General features: G+C 39.6%; 1 protein-coding gene across 2 annotated transcripts in view; it reads right to left on the bottom strand.

The window, feature by feature from the left end:
- Positions 1 to 15504, bottom strand: part of RPS6KC1 (ribosomal protein S6 kinase C1) — a 208648-nt gene extending 193144 nt beyond the window's left edge. For both annotated transcript variants that reach the window (XM_074309136.1, XM_074309138.1), the window contains exon 1: positions 15215 to 15504. In XM_074309136.1, the coding sequence (XP_074165237.1) occupies positions 15215 to 15319 (105 nt within the window). In that variant the 5' untranslated portion in view covers positions 15320 to 15504. The remainder of the gene's footprint in view (positions 1 to 15214) is intronic.
- Between the last annotated feature and the right edge of the window lie 331 nt (positions 15505 to 15835).

Below are 15835 nucleotides of genomic sequence, written 5' to 3'. Positions count from 1 at the left end.
ATATTTTCAAGAGACACATACAGATTTAAATAAAGGGCTGAAGCAAAATATACTGTTTCATGTGAAGTTAAAAAAAGAAGAAAAGGTAGCTATAACAATCATGATCTTAGACAATGTAAAAGTAGAATAAGAGACAAACAGGGAAGTCTTGCTAAAGGAAACATAAATAATAAAGCTATTATCAGTACTAAACATATATGCACCAAATGGTACAGTATCCAAATCTTTAAGGGAAAAGTTAGATGACCTCTAAGAGGAAGCAGATAGTAAAACCGTTCTAGTGAGGATTTCAACTTTCCCCTTTCAGAACTAGATTAATATAACCAAAAAAATAAACTTAGAGAACTTTAGAGAACCAACTAAAAACTAGTTGTAACAATAACTTCAGCAAAGTTTCAGAATATAAAATAAATCCAAATAAATCATTAGCTTCTCCACAAAACCTAGATAGACTGAAGAGCTAGAAAGAGAAATCGCATTTAAAATAATCATAGACAGTATAAAATATTTGGAAGTCTACCTGCAAAACCCAGGAATTACATTAACACAATTACAAAATAATTTTCACACAAATAATATATAGATAGATAGACAGATAGATAGATGGATGGGGAGAAAAATAACCCCAATGGAATGAGACATCAATAAAATTTACTCCATAAATAAATGCCCAAATGAATAAATGTCAGTGGGACAAATAGGTGAATAATCTTCAAAAATGCTGACTGAAAAATTTGTATTTTACCTTGTTTTAAAGAGGTGGAGGTTTTGTGATATAATGAGAACAATAGATTTGGAATCAGAAGATGTGGTTTGGATCCTACCTGTCATTTATTACCACTATAACTTCAGTCAAGTCACTTAATCCCTCTGTAAGAGAGCCTGTAATTATGGCAGGACCAATGCTATATACAAACCAAGTTTTGGAAGACACTCACTCCACTCACATTTGGAAGGAATAATATAATTACTGAAGCAGCAAAGAAGACTAAGAAAGAATGGTAAATCAAGCAGGAAGAAATCAAGAGAAAACAGCAAAACAAAAACCCAAAGAGAAATGAGTATCCAGGAGGAAAGACTAATTTTATCACCAATGTCAAAAAGAAGCTGAGAGACCAAGAATGAGGATTGAGAAAAGGTCATCAGATCTCACAATTAAGAGATGAATGGTAAGGTTCAGTTAAATTAAGTTAAGTCGAGAAACTAAATCACAAAATGAGTAAATGGGAAAGTAGAAGCAAAGAAGAAACATTTTTCCCTTAGGAATTTAATAGAAAAGGAATTCAAAATAATGGCATCAGAAAATGTGTATCTCCAGGGATTTGAGAATGATTGATTTGTGAAGTTTCCTTTAAATAATAAGTTCTACTGTTTTTAAAAGTATGCTTTAATTTACAAAAGCATTACATTAAAGAAAAAGTTATACTCTGTATTTGCATCAGCAAGCCATGAGAAATAACTGATAGAATGTATTTTTAGATGAGAAAAAAAATTCTAAGTTTCAAAAGAATGATTGCCTCTATTGCTTTTTATATAACATTAGGTTTCTTTGAAGGGAAGAGGGAAAGGAAAAGAGGAAAGAATCCATTCCTGAAACATAATCTGAAACCATATAACTTTGGATATAGTGGAGGAAAAACTCATGAGGCTGTTTTAATCCATTTCTCCCATTAGAGGTTAATTTCCTCTAATTCTAAGTAGAGATTACCAGAAATGGCTCTAATATGCTAATCAAATGGCCTACCATTTAACTAAACTACAATTATACAGAAGAGTAATTTTTTAGAAGACAAGGGCAATCTTTCAGAATGATCTACTACTGTACAGCAGACTCCTCCATTCCCCCTTACCCAATTCATTCCTCACCCTACTCCCTTTAGTGCTACCACACCTAATTCATCATGGATTTCTTTCCTCCAGATAAAAGACGTGGGAAAAGACTATAGAATCCATTCTTCCTCTTTTTTTTTGGACCTCCTAAGAGGTTCATAATCCTTTTTCAGATTTTCTAAGAAGATAGCCAGTAGCTACAAGGAAGCAAGTAATAAAGAGAAACAATTACAAAGTTATAAAGAATCTTTTATTTGGCATATATTGGCTTTATTGCCTAAGATAACTTGATCTATTCAAGGGGAATAAAAAAGAAATTACTTATTTCAAGAGTATGACATATATGACAAAGTCAATGCTAATGTGACATACCTAGAAATCAATCTTTTGACTTCACAACATTCAGCCCTTTGTTCACATTTTCAAAAGACTTGTTTGAGAATATTTGAATTGGTTTGAGGGTCAAAGACAACTAAAGTTAAGTAACAATTTAGATGCTCAATCTTTTGGGAGATACAGTGTAAAATATGTCATTACTAAAGTAAGCAATCCAATTTCTGCTTTTTTGTGCTTGCTTATTATGTCAGTTTTAACTATTATAAAATATGATACATAACTAGTGATGTCTTCTCTGAAGTTATAATTTTTTTAGAAGTGTATGTTTTAAGACCTCCATGTAATTTTTGTAAAATTCAGAAGATATCTCTACAAAAAAATAGTTTAATAAAAAACACCATTGAACTGCCTTGAACTTCGGCAGCTGATTAGAATATTATAAGAGAATTACCTTTTTCCTGGCTTAGAGAACCCACAAACTCTTCCCTCAATCTTTCCTATGATCTTTGGAGGTTAGGGTAAGAATTTGGAATTGTCTCTGCTCTAGAAAGTACATTAAAGAAGGTTTTTCAGAAATGGTCTCACAGAAAATTTCATAAAGAGAGTGCTTAGCAGCTTTCTTACAATTTTGTTCTGCACAATAAATCTTATGGAGAACAGAAAGAGTAGAAAATGACAATAGCAGATAGAAGAGATAAGGAAAGGAGAAGACAAAGACAAAGAAACAAACACTGTGTTTGAAGTCAGAAGGGCAGTAATTCCAGCTCAGATATTTACTACCTATTTAGACTTGGAAAAGTTACTTACCCTTCTGGGAGCCATTTTCCTTACCTACAAAATTAAAAGATTGTCCTAGATCAAAGCTTCTGTGGGTCATGACTCCATGTGGGTTGAATGCTAAAAATTCATGGGTTGAATGCTAAAAATTCACGGGTTGAATAAAAATTTCTCAAGCAAAAAGGAGTCACAAAAGGGAAAAATTTAAGAAGCCATGATCTAGATGACTTCCTAAGGTCCCGACTTTCAGCTCTAAAACTGTAGAATCTTCTGATCCTAGGTTAAGTATCCCACACTAGCTGTGCATAGTCCACACTCTCCTATACCTCTACATTTCACTTAACTTTTTTCTGACCACCAAGTATTTTAATAGTATTTTATTTTTTCAAATACATGCAAAGATAGTTTTCAACATTCATCTTTGCAAAGTCTTTGTTCCAAATTTGCCTCCCTCTCTGCATCCACTCCCCAAGACAGCAAGAAAAACATGTGTATGACCTAGAAAAAATAACAGAATTCATATGGAACAACAAAAGGTCGAGAATTTCAAGGGAAGTAATGAAAAAAAAAATTAAATGAAGGTGGTCTAGCTGTACCTGATTTAGAACTATATTATAAAGCAACAGTCACCAAAACCATTTGGTATTGGCTAAGAAACAGACTAGTTGATCAGTGGCATAGGTTAGGTTCACAGGGCAAGATAGTGAATAAAAATAGCAATCTAGTGTTTGACAAACCCAAAGATCCCAACTTTTGGGATAAGAATTCATTATTTGACAAAAACTGCTGGGAAAACTGGAAATTAGTATGGCAGAAACCAGGCATGGACCCACATTTAACACCACACACTAAGATAAGATCAAAATGGGTCCAAGACTTAGGCATAAAGAACAAAATCATAAATAAATTGGAGGAACGTGGGATGGTTTACCTCTCAGATTTGTGGAGGAGGAAGGAGTTTGTGTCCAAGGGAGAACTAGAGACCATTATTGATCACAAAATAGAAAATTTTGATTACGCCAAATTAAAAAGTTTCTGCACAAACAAAACTAATGCAAACAAGATTAGAAGAGAAGAGGGAAAACATTTTTACAGTTAAAGGTTCTGATAAAGGCCTCATCTCCAAAATATACAGAGAATTGACTTTAATTTATAAGAAATCAAGCCATTCTCCAATTGGTAAATGGTCAAAGGATATGAACAATTTTCAGATGATGAAATTAAAACTATTTCCACTCATATGAAAGAGTGTTCCAAATCACTATTAATCAGAGAAATGCAAATTAAGACAACTCTGAGATACCACTACACACCTGTCAGATTGGCTAAGATGACAGGAACAAATAATGATGAATGTTGGAGGGGATGTGGGGAAACTGGGACACTAATACATTGCTGGTGGAGTTGTGAAAGAATCCAGCCATTCTGGAGAGCAATCTGGAATTATGCCCAAAAAGTTATCAAACTGTGCATACCCTTTGACCCAGCAGCATTACTACTGGGCTTATATCCCAAAGAGATATTAAAGAAGGGAAAGGGATCTGTATGTGCAAAAATGTTTGTGGCAGCCCTTTTCGTAATAGCTAGAAACTGGAAATTAAATAGATACCCACCAATTGGAGAATGGCTGAATAAATTGTGGTATATGAATATTATGGAATATTATTGTTCTGTAAGAAATGACCAGCAGGAGGAATACAGAGAGGCTTGGAGAGACATCAACTGATGCTGAGTGAAACGAGCAGAACTAGGGGATCATTATACACTTCAACAATGATACTGTATGAGGATGTATGTTGATGGAAGTGGATATCTTCAACATAGAGAAGAGCTAATCCAATTCCAATTGATCAATGATGGACAGAATCAGCTACATCCAGAAAAGGAACACTGGGAAATGAGTGTAAACTGTGAGCATTGGTGGTTTTTGTTTTGTTTTGTTTCTCTTCCCAGATTATTTTTACCTTCCGAATACAATCCTTCCTTTGCAACAACAACAACAAAATTCGGTTCTGCACATATATATTGTACCTAGGATATACTATAAGGTATTTAATATGTATGGGAATGCCTGCCATCTAGGGGAGGGGGTGGAGGGAAGGAGGGGACAACTCGGAACAGAAGGGAGTACAAGGGATAATGTTGTAAAAAAAAAAAAAAAAAAAAAAATTACCTATGCATATGTACTGTCAAAGAAAATGTTATAATTATAAAAATTAATAAAAAATTAAAAATTAAAAAAAAAAAAGAAAAACATGTACAATTAAATATGTGCAATTCTTCTAAGTGTATTTCCATATTCATCATGCTATGCAAGAAAAATCAGATCAAAAAAGATAGGGGGAAAAAATAAACAAGAAAATGAACAACAATAATAAAAGGTTAAAAATACCATGTTGTGATCCACACTCAGGCCCCACAGTCCTCTCTCTGGATATAGATGGCTCTCTCCATCACAAGGCTAATAGAATTGCCTTGAACCAATTCATTGTTGAAAAGAGACACGTCCATCAGTGTTAATCATCACATAAACTTGTTGTTGCTGTGTACAATGTTCTCTTGGTTCTACTCACTTCACTTAACATCAGTTCATATAAGTCTCTCCAGGCCTCTCTCTAATTATTGTGCTGATCACTTCTTATAGAACAATAATATTCCATCACATTCATATACCATAACTTATTCAGCCATTCTCCAACTGATGGGTATCCACAGAGTTTCCAGTTCCTTGCCATTACAAAAAAGGGCTGCTACATTTTTTCACATATGGGTCCTTTTCCTTTTTTTTTATAATCTCTTTGGGATACAGGCTCAGTAGAGACACTGCTGATTTAAAGAATATGCCCATTTTGATAATCCTTTGGGCATAGTTCCAAACTGGTCTTCAGAATGTTTGGATCAGTTCACAATTCCACCAACAATGCATTAGTGTCCCAGTTTTTCCACATCCCTTCCAATGTTTGTCATTATCTATTCCTGTCAACTTAATCAATCTGAGAGATGCATAGTGGTACCTCAGTTGTCTTATTTTGCATTTCTCTCAATTGTGACTTACAACATTTTTTCCTATGACTAGAAATGGCTTTAATTTCTTCTCTGAAAATTATCTACTTATGTCTATTTATCAACTAGAGATGACTTGTATTCTTATAAATCTGAGTCAATTCTTTATATATTTAAGAAATGAGGCCTTTATCAGAACACTTGGCATACATCAAATTTTTTAAAACTTGTTTTCATTGGGGCAGTTAGGTGGTGCAGTAAGTAGATAGAGCACAAGCCCTGAAGTCAGGAGGATCTGAGTTCAGACACATAGCACTTCCTAGCTGTGTGACGCTGGGCAAGTCACTTAATCCCAACTGCCTCAACTACAACAACTAAAAACAAAAAACTTGTTTTTATTAATGTGTGTGTGTTCCTTCTATGTATCAGATTGCAACCCCTCTCTTCATTAGTAGATGAGTATCCATGAATTAAAGTGATAAAAGATAATAAATCATAGAGCCAGAAAATATTACGTCATTGATAAGTCCTCTATTTAAGAATGAGAAACTAAACCATTAAGTGATTTACCCAAATCACTGGCAAATTAGTGCCTGAGCAAGGATCTTGATTTGAAAGTCCAATGCTTTTTCCAGTGTACCATAAAATCTTGTTTCTTTTACTTTCTATTAGAAGTCATGGAATAATATGCAGAGAAACACTAATTAACAGTATTGAAAGACCTATTATTTTTCCTAGGAATTTTGTAAATTTCCAAATTTTTATGAATTTTTTTTTTTTTGCAAATTTTCTAAGATCAAAAAAAAAAAACCTATCTCAGGATTCTTTTAGGTTCATAAAATTCAAAGTTGTAAGTAGAGGAAATGCTTGAAATCATGGTAGTATACATATAGCAAGGAGCCAATGTAGGATTCAAACACAGATCATCTTACTCCAAATCCACTGTCTTTTACATTATCTCTTACAAATGCCATCAAAAAATTAAATAAATACACAACTATTGTCTCAATTTTGACCATCCACATATCCAATACAAGGTAAGAAAATAGTAAAAAGTCAAACTGGAGAATATGTTGGTAGTTGGAAAATAATTCATTTAGTGAGCCTGTCGGCTTAAAGAAAATAGAAGAAATCTAAAACAAGACAAAATGAGGAAAGCAATGTTACTACCTAAAATAGAAGAATACTACTAGTTTGGTGAATCATTGAGACCTATTCCACAGAAATATACTGCAAGGACTAAGAATCTGGAGAATATCATCTGAAGTTATAAGTCTAGGTATAATACACTGTGAGAGATACACACAGATGTGCAAGCATCAACTTTTGATTATTTATTTCATGTGATAGTCTCAAGGGAGCACTTCTTAATTCTCTAAAGGAAAAAATGTTTTTTTTCTCCACTCAAAGAAACCTGTTTTAAAACATTAACAATTACTTTTCATTTTATTTTACAAGCATTAATTATTATTCCCTCCCACTAGTTCTCTAACTGAACAATTTTTTAAAGAGAGGGAAAAAAACTCTCAAAATAAAAATACATTGTACAGTGAAATAAATTCCCACATTGGCTACATCTAAAAATGAATGTCTATTTTGCATTTGAAATTCATCACTTCTTTGGCATACTTAATCGTTTGGATTTATAATTTATCTTTGCATTCAAAAGTCATTCAAAATAGTTTTTCTTTATTATACTGTCACTGCATAAATTGTTCTCCTATAACATTATACAAAGTAATAGCAAAATTTTTGATAATCAACTATGATAGACTTAGCTTTTCTCAGGAATACTTACAACTAAGACAATTCCAACAGACTTAGGATGGAAAACACCATCTGCATCCAGAGAGAATTACAGAAACTAAACCCAAATTGAAGCATACTACTTTCACCTTTTTTTGTGTTTGTTTTTCTTGAGATTTTTTTTCCCTTTTGTTCTGATTTTTCTTTCACAAAATAACTAATATGGAAATATATTTAAAATGCCTATGCATGTATAACCTATATCAAATTGCTTGCTGCCTTGGGGAGGGGAGAGGTAAGGGAAAAAATGGAGAAAAGAAAATTTGCAATTTAAAATTCTTACAAAAATGAATGTTGAAAGTTATGTTTACATGTAATTTGGGAAAAATATATATATATTTTTTGTGGTTCATGATGCTATATCGGGAAGGAAGGGAAGGTAAGGAGGAAGAGAGGGAGGGAAGAAGGAAGTTAAAGAAGGAAGGGAAGGAAGGAAGGAAGAAAGGAAGGAAGGGGAGGAAGAGGAGGAATGGAGGAAAGGAGGAAGGGAGGAAGGGAGGGAGGGAGGGAGGGAGGAAAGGAAGGGAGGAAGGAAGGAAGGGAGGGAGGGAGGGAGGGAGGGAGAGAGGGAGGGAAGGAGGGAGGGAGGGAGGAAGGTAGGAAGGAAGGCAGGCAGGCAGGCAGGAAGGAAGGAAGGAAGGAAGGAAGGAAGGAAGGAAGGAAGGAAGGAAGGAAGGAAGGGAGGGAGGGAGGGGGAGGAAGGGAGGATGTTAGCTAAATTCAATCCCTGGACCTCAGCCGACTCAACCCCAGCCCCAGAAGCAACCTCAGTTCCACCCCCATTCAGGAGTGGTACTATAGAGAGTATAATCAAGATAACTGAGGAGCAGAGTTTACTTGTAACCTGGGTACAGATTGCTAAACTCTTGGCTGCATTAAGACGCACATCCCCTTGGTTCTTAGAGGAAGAAAAGATAGATGTAGATAAATGGAAGCTAGTGGGATTTGAAATGAAAGAATTTCATGCAAAAAATGGGCCTCGTTCAATTTCTGCAGAAGTATTTTATATCTACAACATAGTTCAATTAGCCTTAAACTATCAAGCAAGTTGTAGGAGAAGGAAAAGTTTTAAAAATGAACAGAGGAAGAAGTATGAAGAAAAAAGGAGAGATCAAGATCTTGCCCTAGAGCAAGAGGATTTAAATGAGGAATTAGGGTATGATTCTCTTGAAGAAGCTTCAACCCTGCCTAGAGAGCAGATTATTGACAGGCCCACATCAACCCCACCTTCAGAGGTGGAGGAAGAAGGAGGGGAAGAGGCAGAAACACAAACAGAATTGCCTGTGAAGCAGCCTAAGCCTATGACAAGATTAGAAAAAGCATTGGTTAAAGCTAAGAGAGAAGGACAGGATATAAGGGATTTTATACATGCATATCCTGTGACTGAAAATATTGACTCTGTAGGTCAAAAAAGAAGATATGCACCTTTAGATTTGAATAAAATTAAAGATTTGAAAAAAGGTTGTACCCTTTATGGGGCTACAGCAGCTTATGTTAAAATGTTACTAGATGGTTTGTCTTATGAAGTCCTAACCCCAAATGATTGGAAATCCATAGCAAGGATATGCCTGGAAACCTGGAGAAAATTTGCTATGGCTCGCAGAATTTCATGAATTATGTAAAATTCAAGTCAGATGCAATTTGGAAATAGGAGTTAACACACAATTCACTTTTGAGCACTTGGCTGGTGAAGGTCGGTATGGAGAGAATTCAGAACAGATTAATTATACCATGACAATATATGAACAAATTGCTAAGGCTGCAATAAAAGCTTGGGGTGTCCTTCCTGAACAGAAAGATCGCGGAGAGGCTTTCACTAAAATACAGCAAGGTCCCAATGAACCTTTTGCAGATTTTGTGGGACGTTTGCAAACTGCTGTCAAAAGAAGTATTGGAGAAAATGCAGCTACAGAAATAATGACCACACATCTGGCTAAGGAAAATGCCAATGAGATTTGCAAAAGAATTATATGGGGATTAGACAAAGATGCTCCTTTAGAGGAGATCATAAGACGCTGTGCTACAGTGGGAACAAATGCTTTTTACACCCGGACAATGATGAACGTGGAAAGACAGGGTCCCTTCTGGCAAGGGACTTCTAGAGAAACTCGGCAATGTTTTCAATGTGGAAAAAATTGGGCATCTAAGAGCTCAGTGTAGATATGGAGATACAGTGAGAAGACAGTGTGAGAGAAGACCTAAAACCCCATGTCCCAAAATGCAACAGAGGACTCCATTGGGCCCCACGTTGGGCGCCAATTGTAGCGAGCTGTCGTCTCCAGAAGCTGCCAGATCGCTCTCTGGGAAGAGATCTGCTGTGTCTACTCAAATCTCTCAGACAGATTCTTCTTCCTGTAGTGAACCGTTGTCTCCAGGCAGTTGCTGTTAACTCTTGTCCAGAGAAGTGACTTCCCATCCTGCAGAGACCCTCCTCAGGCTGATGTAATGCAGAGACTTCTCTTCTTCCTGGAGTGCTGTCCTCCAGCCCTTGTCCTTCCCAGTCCAGAATGCTTGTCCAGGCCCAATGTTGCCTCTTTTATCCTCCCAGAGAATGGGCGTGGGATAATGCAAGGGCTTCTGGAAAAACTACTTCAACCAATGAGCTTGCTCCTTCTAGGATTCCTAAGGTGTAAACTTCCTTTACAGGTCTGAGCCAGAGAACTGTCAAGTCAACCTGAGTTCTCACCTTGTAATTGTCCAGACAACCTGAATTCTCACCTTGTGACTGTCCAGACAACCTGAGTTCTCACCTAGTAATCCTAACAGGAGGGAGGGAGGGGGAGGAAGGGAGGGAGGGAGGGAAGGAGGGAGGGAGGGAAGAAGGAAGGGAGGGGAGAGAAGGGAAGGAAGGAGGGAGGGAAGGAGGGAGGGAAGGAGGGAAGGGAAGAATGAAGGGAGGGAGGGAAGGAAGGGAAGGGAGGGAAGGGAGGGAAGGAAGGAAGGAAGGAAGGAAGGAAGGAAGGAAGGAAGGAAGGAAGGAAGGAAGGAAGGAAGGAAGGAAGGAAGGAAGGAAGGAAGGAAGGAAGGAAGGAAGGAAGGAAGGAAGGAAGGAAGGAAGGAAGGAAGGAAGGAAGGAAGGAAGGAAGGAAGGAAGGAAAGGAAGGAAGGGAAGGAAGGGAAGGAAGGAAGGAAGGAAGGAAGGAAGGAAGGAAGGAAGGAAGGAAGGAAGGAAGGAAGGAAGGAAGGAAGGAAGGAAGGAAGGAAGGAAGGAAGAAGGGAAGGAAGGAAGGAAGGAAGGAAGGAAAGGAAGGAAGGAAGGAAGGAAGGAAGGAAGGAAGGAAGGAAGGAAGGAAGGAAGGAAGGAAGGAAGGAAGGAAGGAAGGGAAGGAAAGGAGGAAAGGAAGGAAGGAAGGAAGGAAGGAAGGAAGGAAGGAAGGAAGGAAGGAAGGAAGGAAGGAAGGAAGGAAGGAAGGAAGGAAGGAAGGAAGGGAAGGAAAGGAGGAAAGGAAGGAAGGAAGGAACAGAGGAAGGAACAGAGGAAGGAAGGAAGGAACAGAGGGAGGGAAGGGAGGGAAGGGAGGGAAGGAAGGGAAGGAAGGGAAGGAAGGGAAGGAAGGGAAGGAAGGGAAAGAAGGGAAGGAAGGGAAGGAAGGGAAGGAAGGAAGGGAGGGAAGGAATAAAGGAAGAAGGAAGGAAGGAAGGAAGGAAGGAAGGAAGGAAGGAAGGAAGGAAGGAAGGAAGGAAGGAAGGAAGGAAGGAAGGAAGGAAGGAAGGAAGGAAGGAAGGAAGGAAGGAAAGAAGGAAGGAAGGAAGGAAGGAAGGAAGGAAGGAACAGAGGAAGGAAGGGAAGGGAGGGAGAGAGGGAGAGAGGGAGGAACAGAGGAAGGGAGGAAGGGAGGAAGGGAGGGAAGGAAAGGAGGGAGAGAGGAAAAGAGGAAGGAAGGAAAGAAGGAAGGGAGGGAAGGAAGGAGGGAAGGAAAGAGGGAAGGGGAAGGGGAAGAAGAGAAGGAAAGGGAAGGGAGGGGAGGGGAGGGCAGGGAAGGAAGGAAGGAAATTGTTCTCCTAAATTCTGCTTACTTCAATTCAGAACAACATCAATTCATTTTTTCCCAGACTACTTTGAAACTATTACATAGGGAGGGAGGGAGGGAGGGAGGGAGGGAGGAAAGGGAGGGAAGGGAGGAAGGTAAGGAAGGGAGGAAGGAAAGAAGGGAGGGAGGAAGGGAGGAAGGGAGGAAGGGAGGAAGGAGGGGAGGAAGGAGGGAAGGAAGGAGGGAAGGAAGGAGAGAAGGAAGGAGGGAAGGAAGGAGGGAAGGAAAAAGGGAAGGAAGGAGGGAAGGGGAAGGAGAAGAGGAAGGGGAAGGAGAAGGGGAAGGGGAAGGAGAAGAGGAAGGAGAAGGGAAGGGAAAGGAAGGGAAGGGGAAGGGGAAGGGAAGGGAAGGGAAGGAGAAAGAAGGGGAAGGGGAAGGGACGGGAAGGGGAAAGAAGGGGAAGGGGAAGGGAAGGGAAGGGGAAAGAAGGGGAAGGGAAAGGAAGGAGAAGGGAAAGGAAGGAGAAGGGGAAGGGAAGGGAAGGGGGAAGGGGAGGGGAGGGGAGGGGAAGAAAGGAAGGAAATTGTTCTCCTAAGTTCTGCTTACTTCAGTGAAACTAATTCAGTTCAGAACAACATCAATTCATTTTTTTTCCAGTCTACTTTGAAACTATTACATAATTTCTTATCAAACACCATATTCCACCATATTCAAATACCTAAATTTGTTTAGACATTCACCAGTATGTGTGGGTACTTCATTACTTTCAGATATTTGGCTACTACAAAAAGAACTGCAATAAATATTTTTGTACGTTTGGATCCTTTTGCTCTTTTTTTGTTCACTGAGCTACTAGTATTAGTATGGCTGGGTCAAAAGGCGTACAGTTTGGTTAACTTTAAAGACACAATTCCAAAAAAGGAAAGTTATTTTTATCAGGCGCAACTAGATGGCGCAGTAGATGGCCCTGGAGTCAGGAGAACCTGAGTTCAAATAAGACCTCAGACACTTAATACTTACTAGCTGTGTGACCCTGGGCAAGTCACTTAACCCCAACTGCCTAAACAAAAAACAAAACAAAAAGTTAATTTTGTCTGGATTAAATATTTTAATAACTTTACCAATGAAAAGTCAGTCAAAATCTTAAAAAATAAATAAAATATATATCACTGCAGGGCAGGAGAGGGAAACTATTATAAGCTATTTTCCACTTCAAATCATTTCAGCAGTGCAAATCAGGCTTTCTGATTGCTAAAATCTCTTTATTTTAATGTTCTATGGTCCAAATATGAACAAAATATTAATTCAGGGAGTACTATTATAATATTTGTTATGTTTTAAATTTATGTTAACATTTTTTGTAACGAAAATTCTTTATTACACTGTTGTCAAACTTTATCCAACCCCTTTTCACTGGATAAATTTTTAACCATCCCAGGTATGAAGATGTATAAAATAGATATACAAATCAAACATTTACTGATAATCATAATTTCACAATCCCTACAACTCAACTATGTGACAAAATTAAAAAAGCTTTGTCTTATTGGGTACAAATATTTAAGTTCTGGATTGTAAATCTATCCTATCTTATATCAGGAAAGAATAAGTTTTAATCATTCACTTGAATAGCTCGATTATTGAGCTATGATTTCATCAGTGATATGCTTCCTCCATTGATGAAAATTCTAATCCCTCTAACATCTTAATAAAGGAGCTCCTAAACTGCTGTAGTAGAATAATATTCACCACTGTAACGAGCTTGTCCAAATTTAGCTAGGTTGGTTCTGAATAAAAGCCATGTAATATATGGTTAGGCTCATCCTCAAAGCCTTTGCAGATTAGGAGCATTTTCATTGCATGACCTCCCCCAAGGTCACTTCCATTCTATAAGAAGACAATAGAATAGGGCTTTGATGTGGGAACAAAGAATGTAAGTAATCAAACATTTAATTGGTAATGTTACCAGATAGAACATAAAAACTGACAACTATATGTCTCCTTATATTCTAGAAATTAGTTTCTTTAGTAGTAATTTATGGATCCCCTTAATATTACAAAATGTCCTGTACAAGCATGAAATAGCACCTCATGATGCTTTCTGGCAAGGCTCCCAAGTATACCAAGTCTTTCATTACTCAATATAAAATGTCTTCCCCCAAAAAACCTACTCTTTCCATTCTACCCATCAATGCTCTGTACCCACTCTTCCATTCTCTATATCTCCATACACTATTCCATCCTCCACCCGCTCAGCAGGACCTGAGCTTGAGTTTGTCCTTGAAGTCTTCTTTGACTACTCGAACTATCAGTGATTGCTCTCTTCTTTAAATTAGCATATACTTAGTATAATTACTAGTTTGAAAAAATTAGTCTATCTCTGCTATAAGATTTTAAGTGGAAGGTAATATATTATTTAAATAATATAAATTACCCTAAATTATCTAACTTCTTTATATGTATCCAGGTATGCTATAAATGAATACATATATATCATACTCATGCATACTGCTGGTATTGTATATGTATGTATATATGCACACAGACCTGAAAAGGCGCAGAAACCTCTACTTTCTCCAACTCTAACGAAGAATGAAATCTATAAACGCCTCACAGAATATTTAGCTCAAGACATTTAATAACTATCCGATCCTGAGAACCTTCCTCTGGATTGAGCTTTACATAACAGGTCACCTGATTCCTTCCTATCTGTCACAAAATCAACTTCACTAAAGTATAAAGATTTCAGACAAAACGGGCCTTCTACAATAAGGAGAATCACTTCATTCCTGCAGAGAAAAACGGAGAACATACAGATCACCATTCTATTGCACTATATGCACGTAATACTGCATACGAAGCGTTATTCGGGATGTGTCTCGTAGCGCAGCTATAGGTGTCTCAAGGGCAGAGGCAACAACCCCTAGCCCAAAGTTGGTCGGGCTCGCAGGTCGGCAGCGCTCCACGAATAGGCAGGTTGAGTGAGGAGAGTAATCTGGGATCAGACTCGGCAGTGTCACAGACGAAGCACGCCTGGGGCACGGAGCACTACAAGCTTGTTTCTGAGCGCAGGGATGCTTTACCTGAGCCGGGGCAGCCTATCCCACCTCGTCACCTGTGCCCAATCTCCCGGCCTCAGCTAAAGCTCCAGAAAATTCCTTCATTCATTCAACAATCGGGCACCGCCGGGCCCCTGTCCAATTCAAGGCGCCGTGGGGAGGGGGTGGGGGAGGAACAAAACATGACAGTCCCTGTTTTCGTGGAGCCTGCAGGGACGAGGCACGCGGACAAACGCCGGCTGCACCGGGGACGCGCGGCAGCGAGGTGCGAAGTGTCATCGCGGCGGTTCCATCGGATCCTCCCCCACTCCCACCTCCCCAGCACCTGTCGGCTGCAGCCTGAACCCCACCCTTCTCCCGCACTCTCAGGGTCTCAAAAGCCGCCCCCGCCGGACGCGCGATCCTCCGTCTGTCCCGCACGGCCTCACTCACCCGGGCGGTAACCTTATACACCGTGTACCCCCTCGGATGCCGCTGAGGTTCCGTGACTGTGTAGAAGCGCGCCAGCTCCGCAGCCCGCTCCCGAGGAGAGGACATCCTCCCGCCGCCGTCGCCGCCGCCGCCGCCGTCCGCCCGGGACCATCAGAGCATCTCCGGCCAGGTTCCTGCCCGCCCTCCCGGCACAGCCCCGAGGAGACCGCGGAGGAGGAGGAGGAGCCCTAGAAGGCGGATCCTGGGCATCCCTAGTCCGCGCGACTTCTGGGCTGCTCCGCTTCCGGGTCGGGAAAATCACTTCCGGAGTCAAGTCGGCTTCAGACTGGGGCGGGGCTCGGCAGCCGGCGCCGGTGGCTCCTGGGCTTAGAGTCTGGAGCAATCGGACCTTGACTCCGAACCGGAAGTCCAACCGGCTGGCTTTAAGAATATCCCCGCGCCTCCGATCCTGCGGGGCCCTCCCCGATACCGTGAAACTCAAATATCCCCCTGCCTTTGTCACCAAAGAATTCCCCTTGAGAGAGCCCCTTCGTGATGATACTATCTCCCCCACTCCCTTATCACTATTATAAAATCTTTCCTCCCCTTCGGCCCCCCCATCACTATGAAGGCCCACACACC

Source organism: Sminthopsis crassicaudata, chromosome 4 (assembly GCF_048593235.1).
Source record: "Sminthopsis crassicaudata isolate SCR6 chromosome 4, ASM4859323v1, whole genome shotgun sequence".
In the NCBI taxonomy this organism is placed as follows: domain Eukaryota; kingdom Metazoa; phylum Chordata; class Mammalia; order Dasyuromorphia; family Dasyuridae; genus Sminthopsis; species Sminthopsis crassicaudata.
Note: the sequence above shows the minus strand (reverse complement) of the source record. Positions and strands in the feature narration are given on the sequence as shown.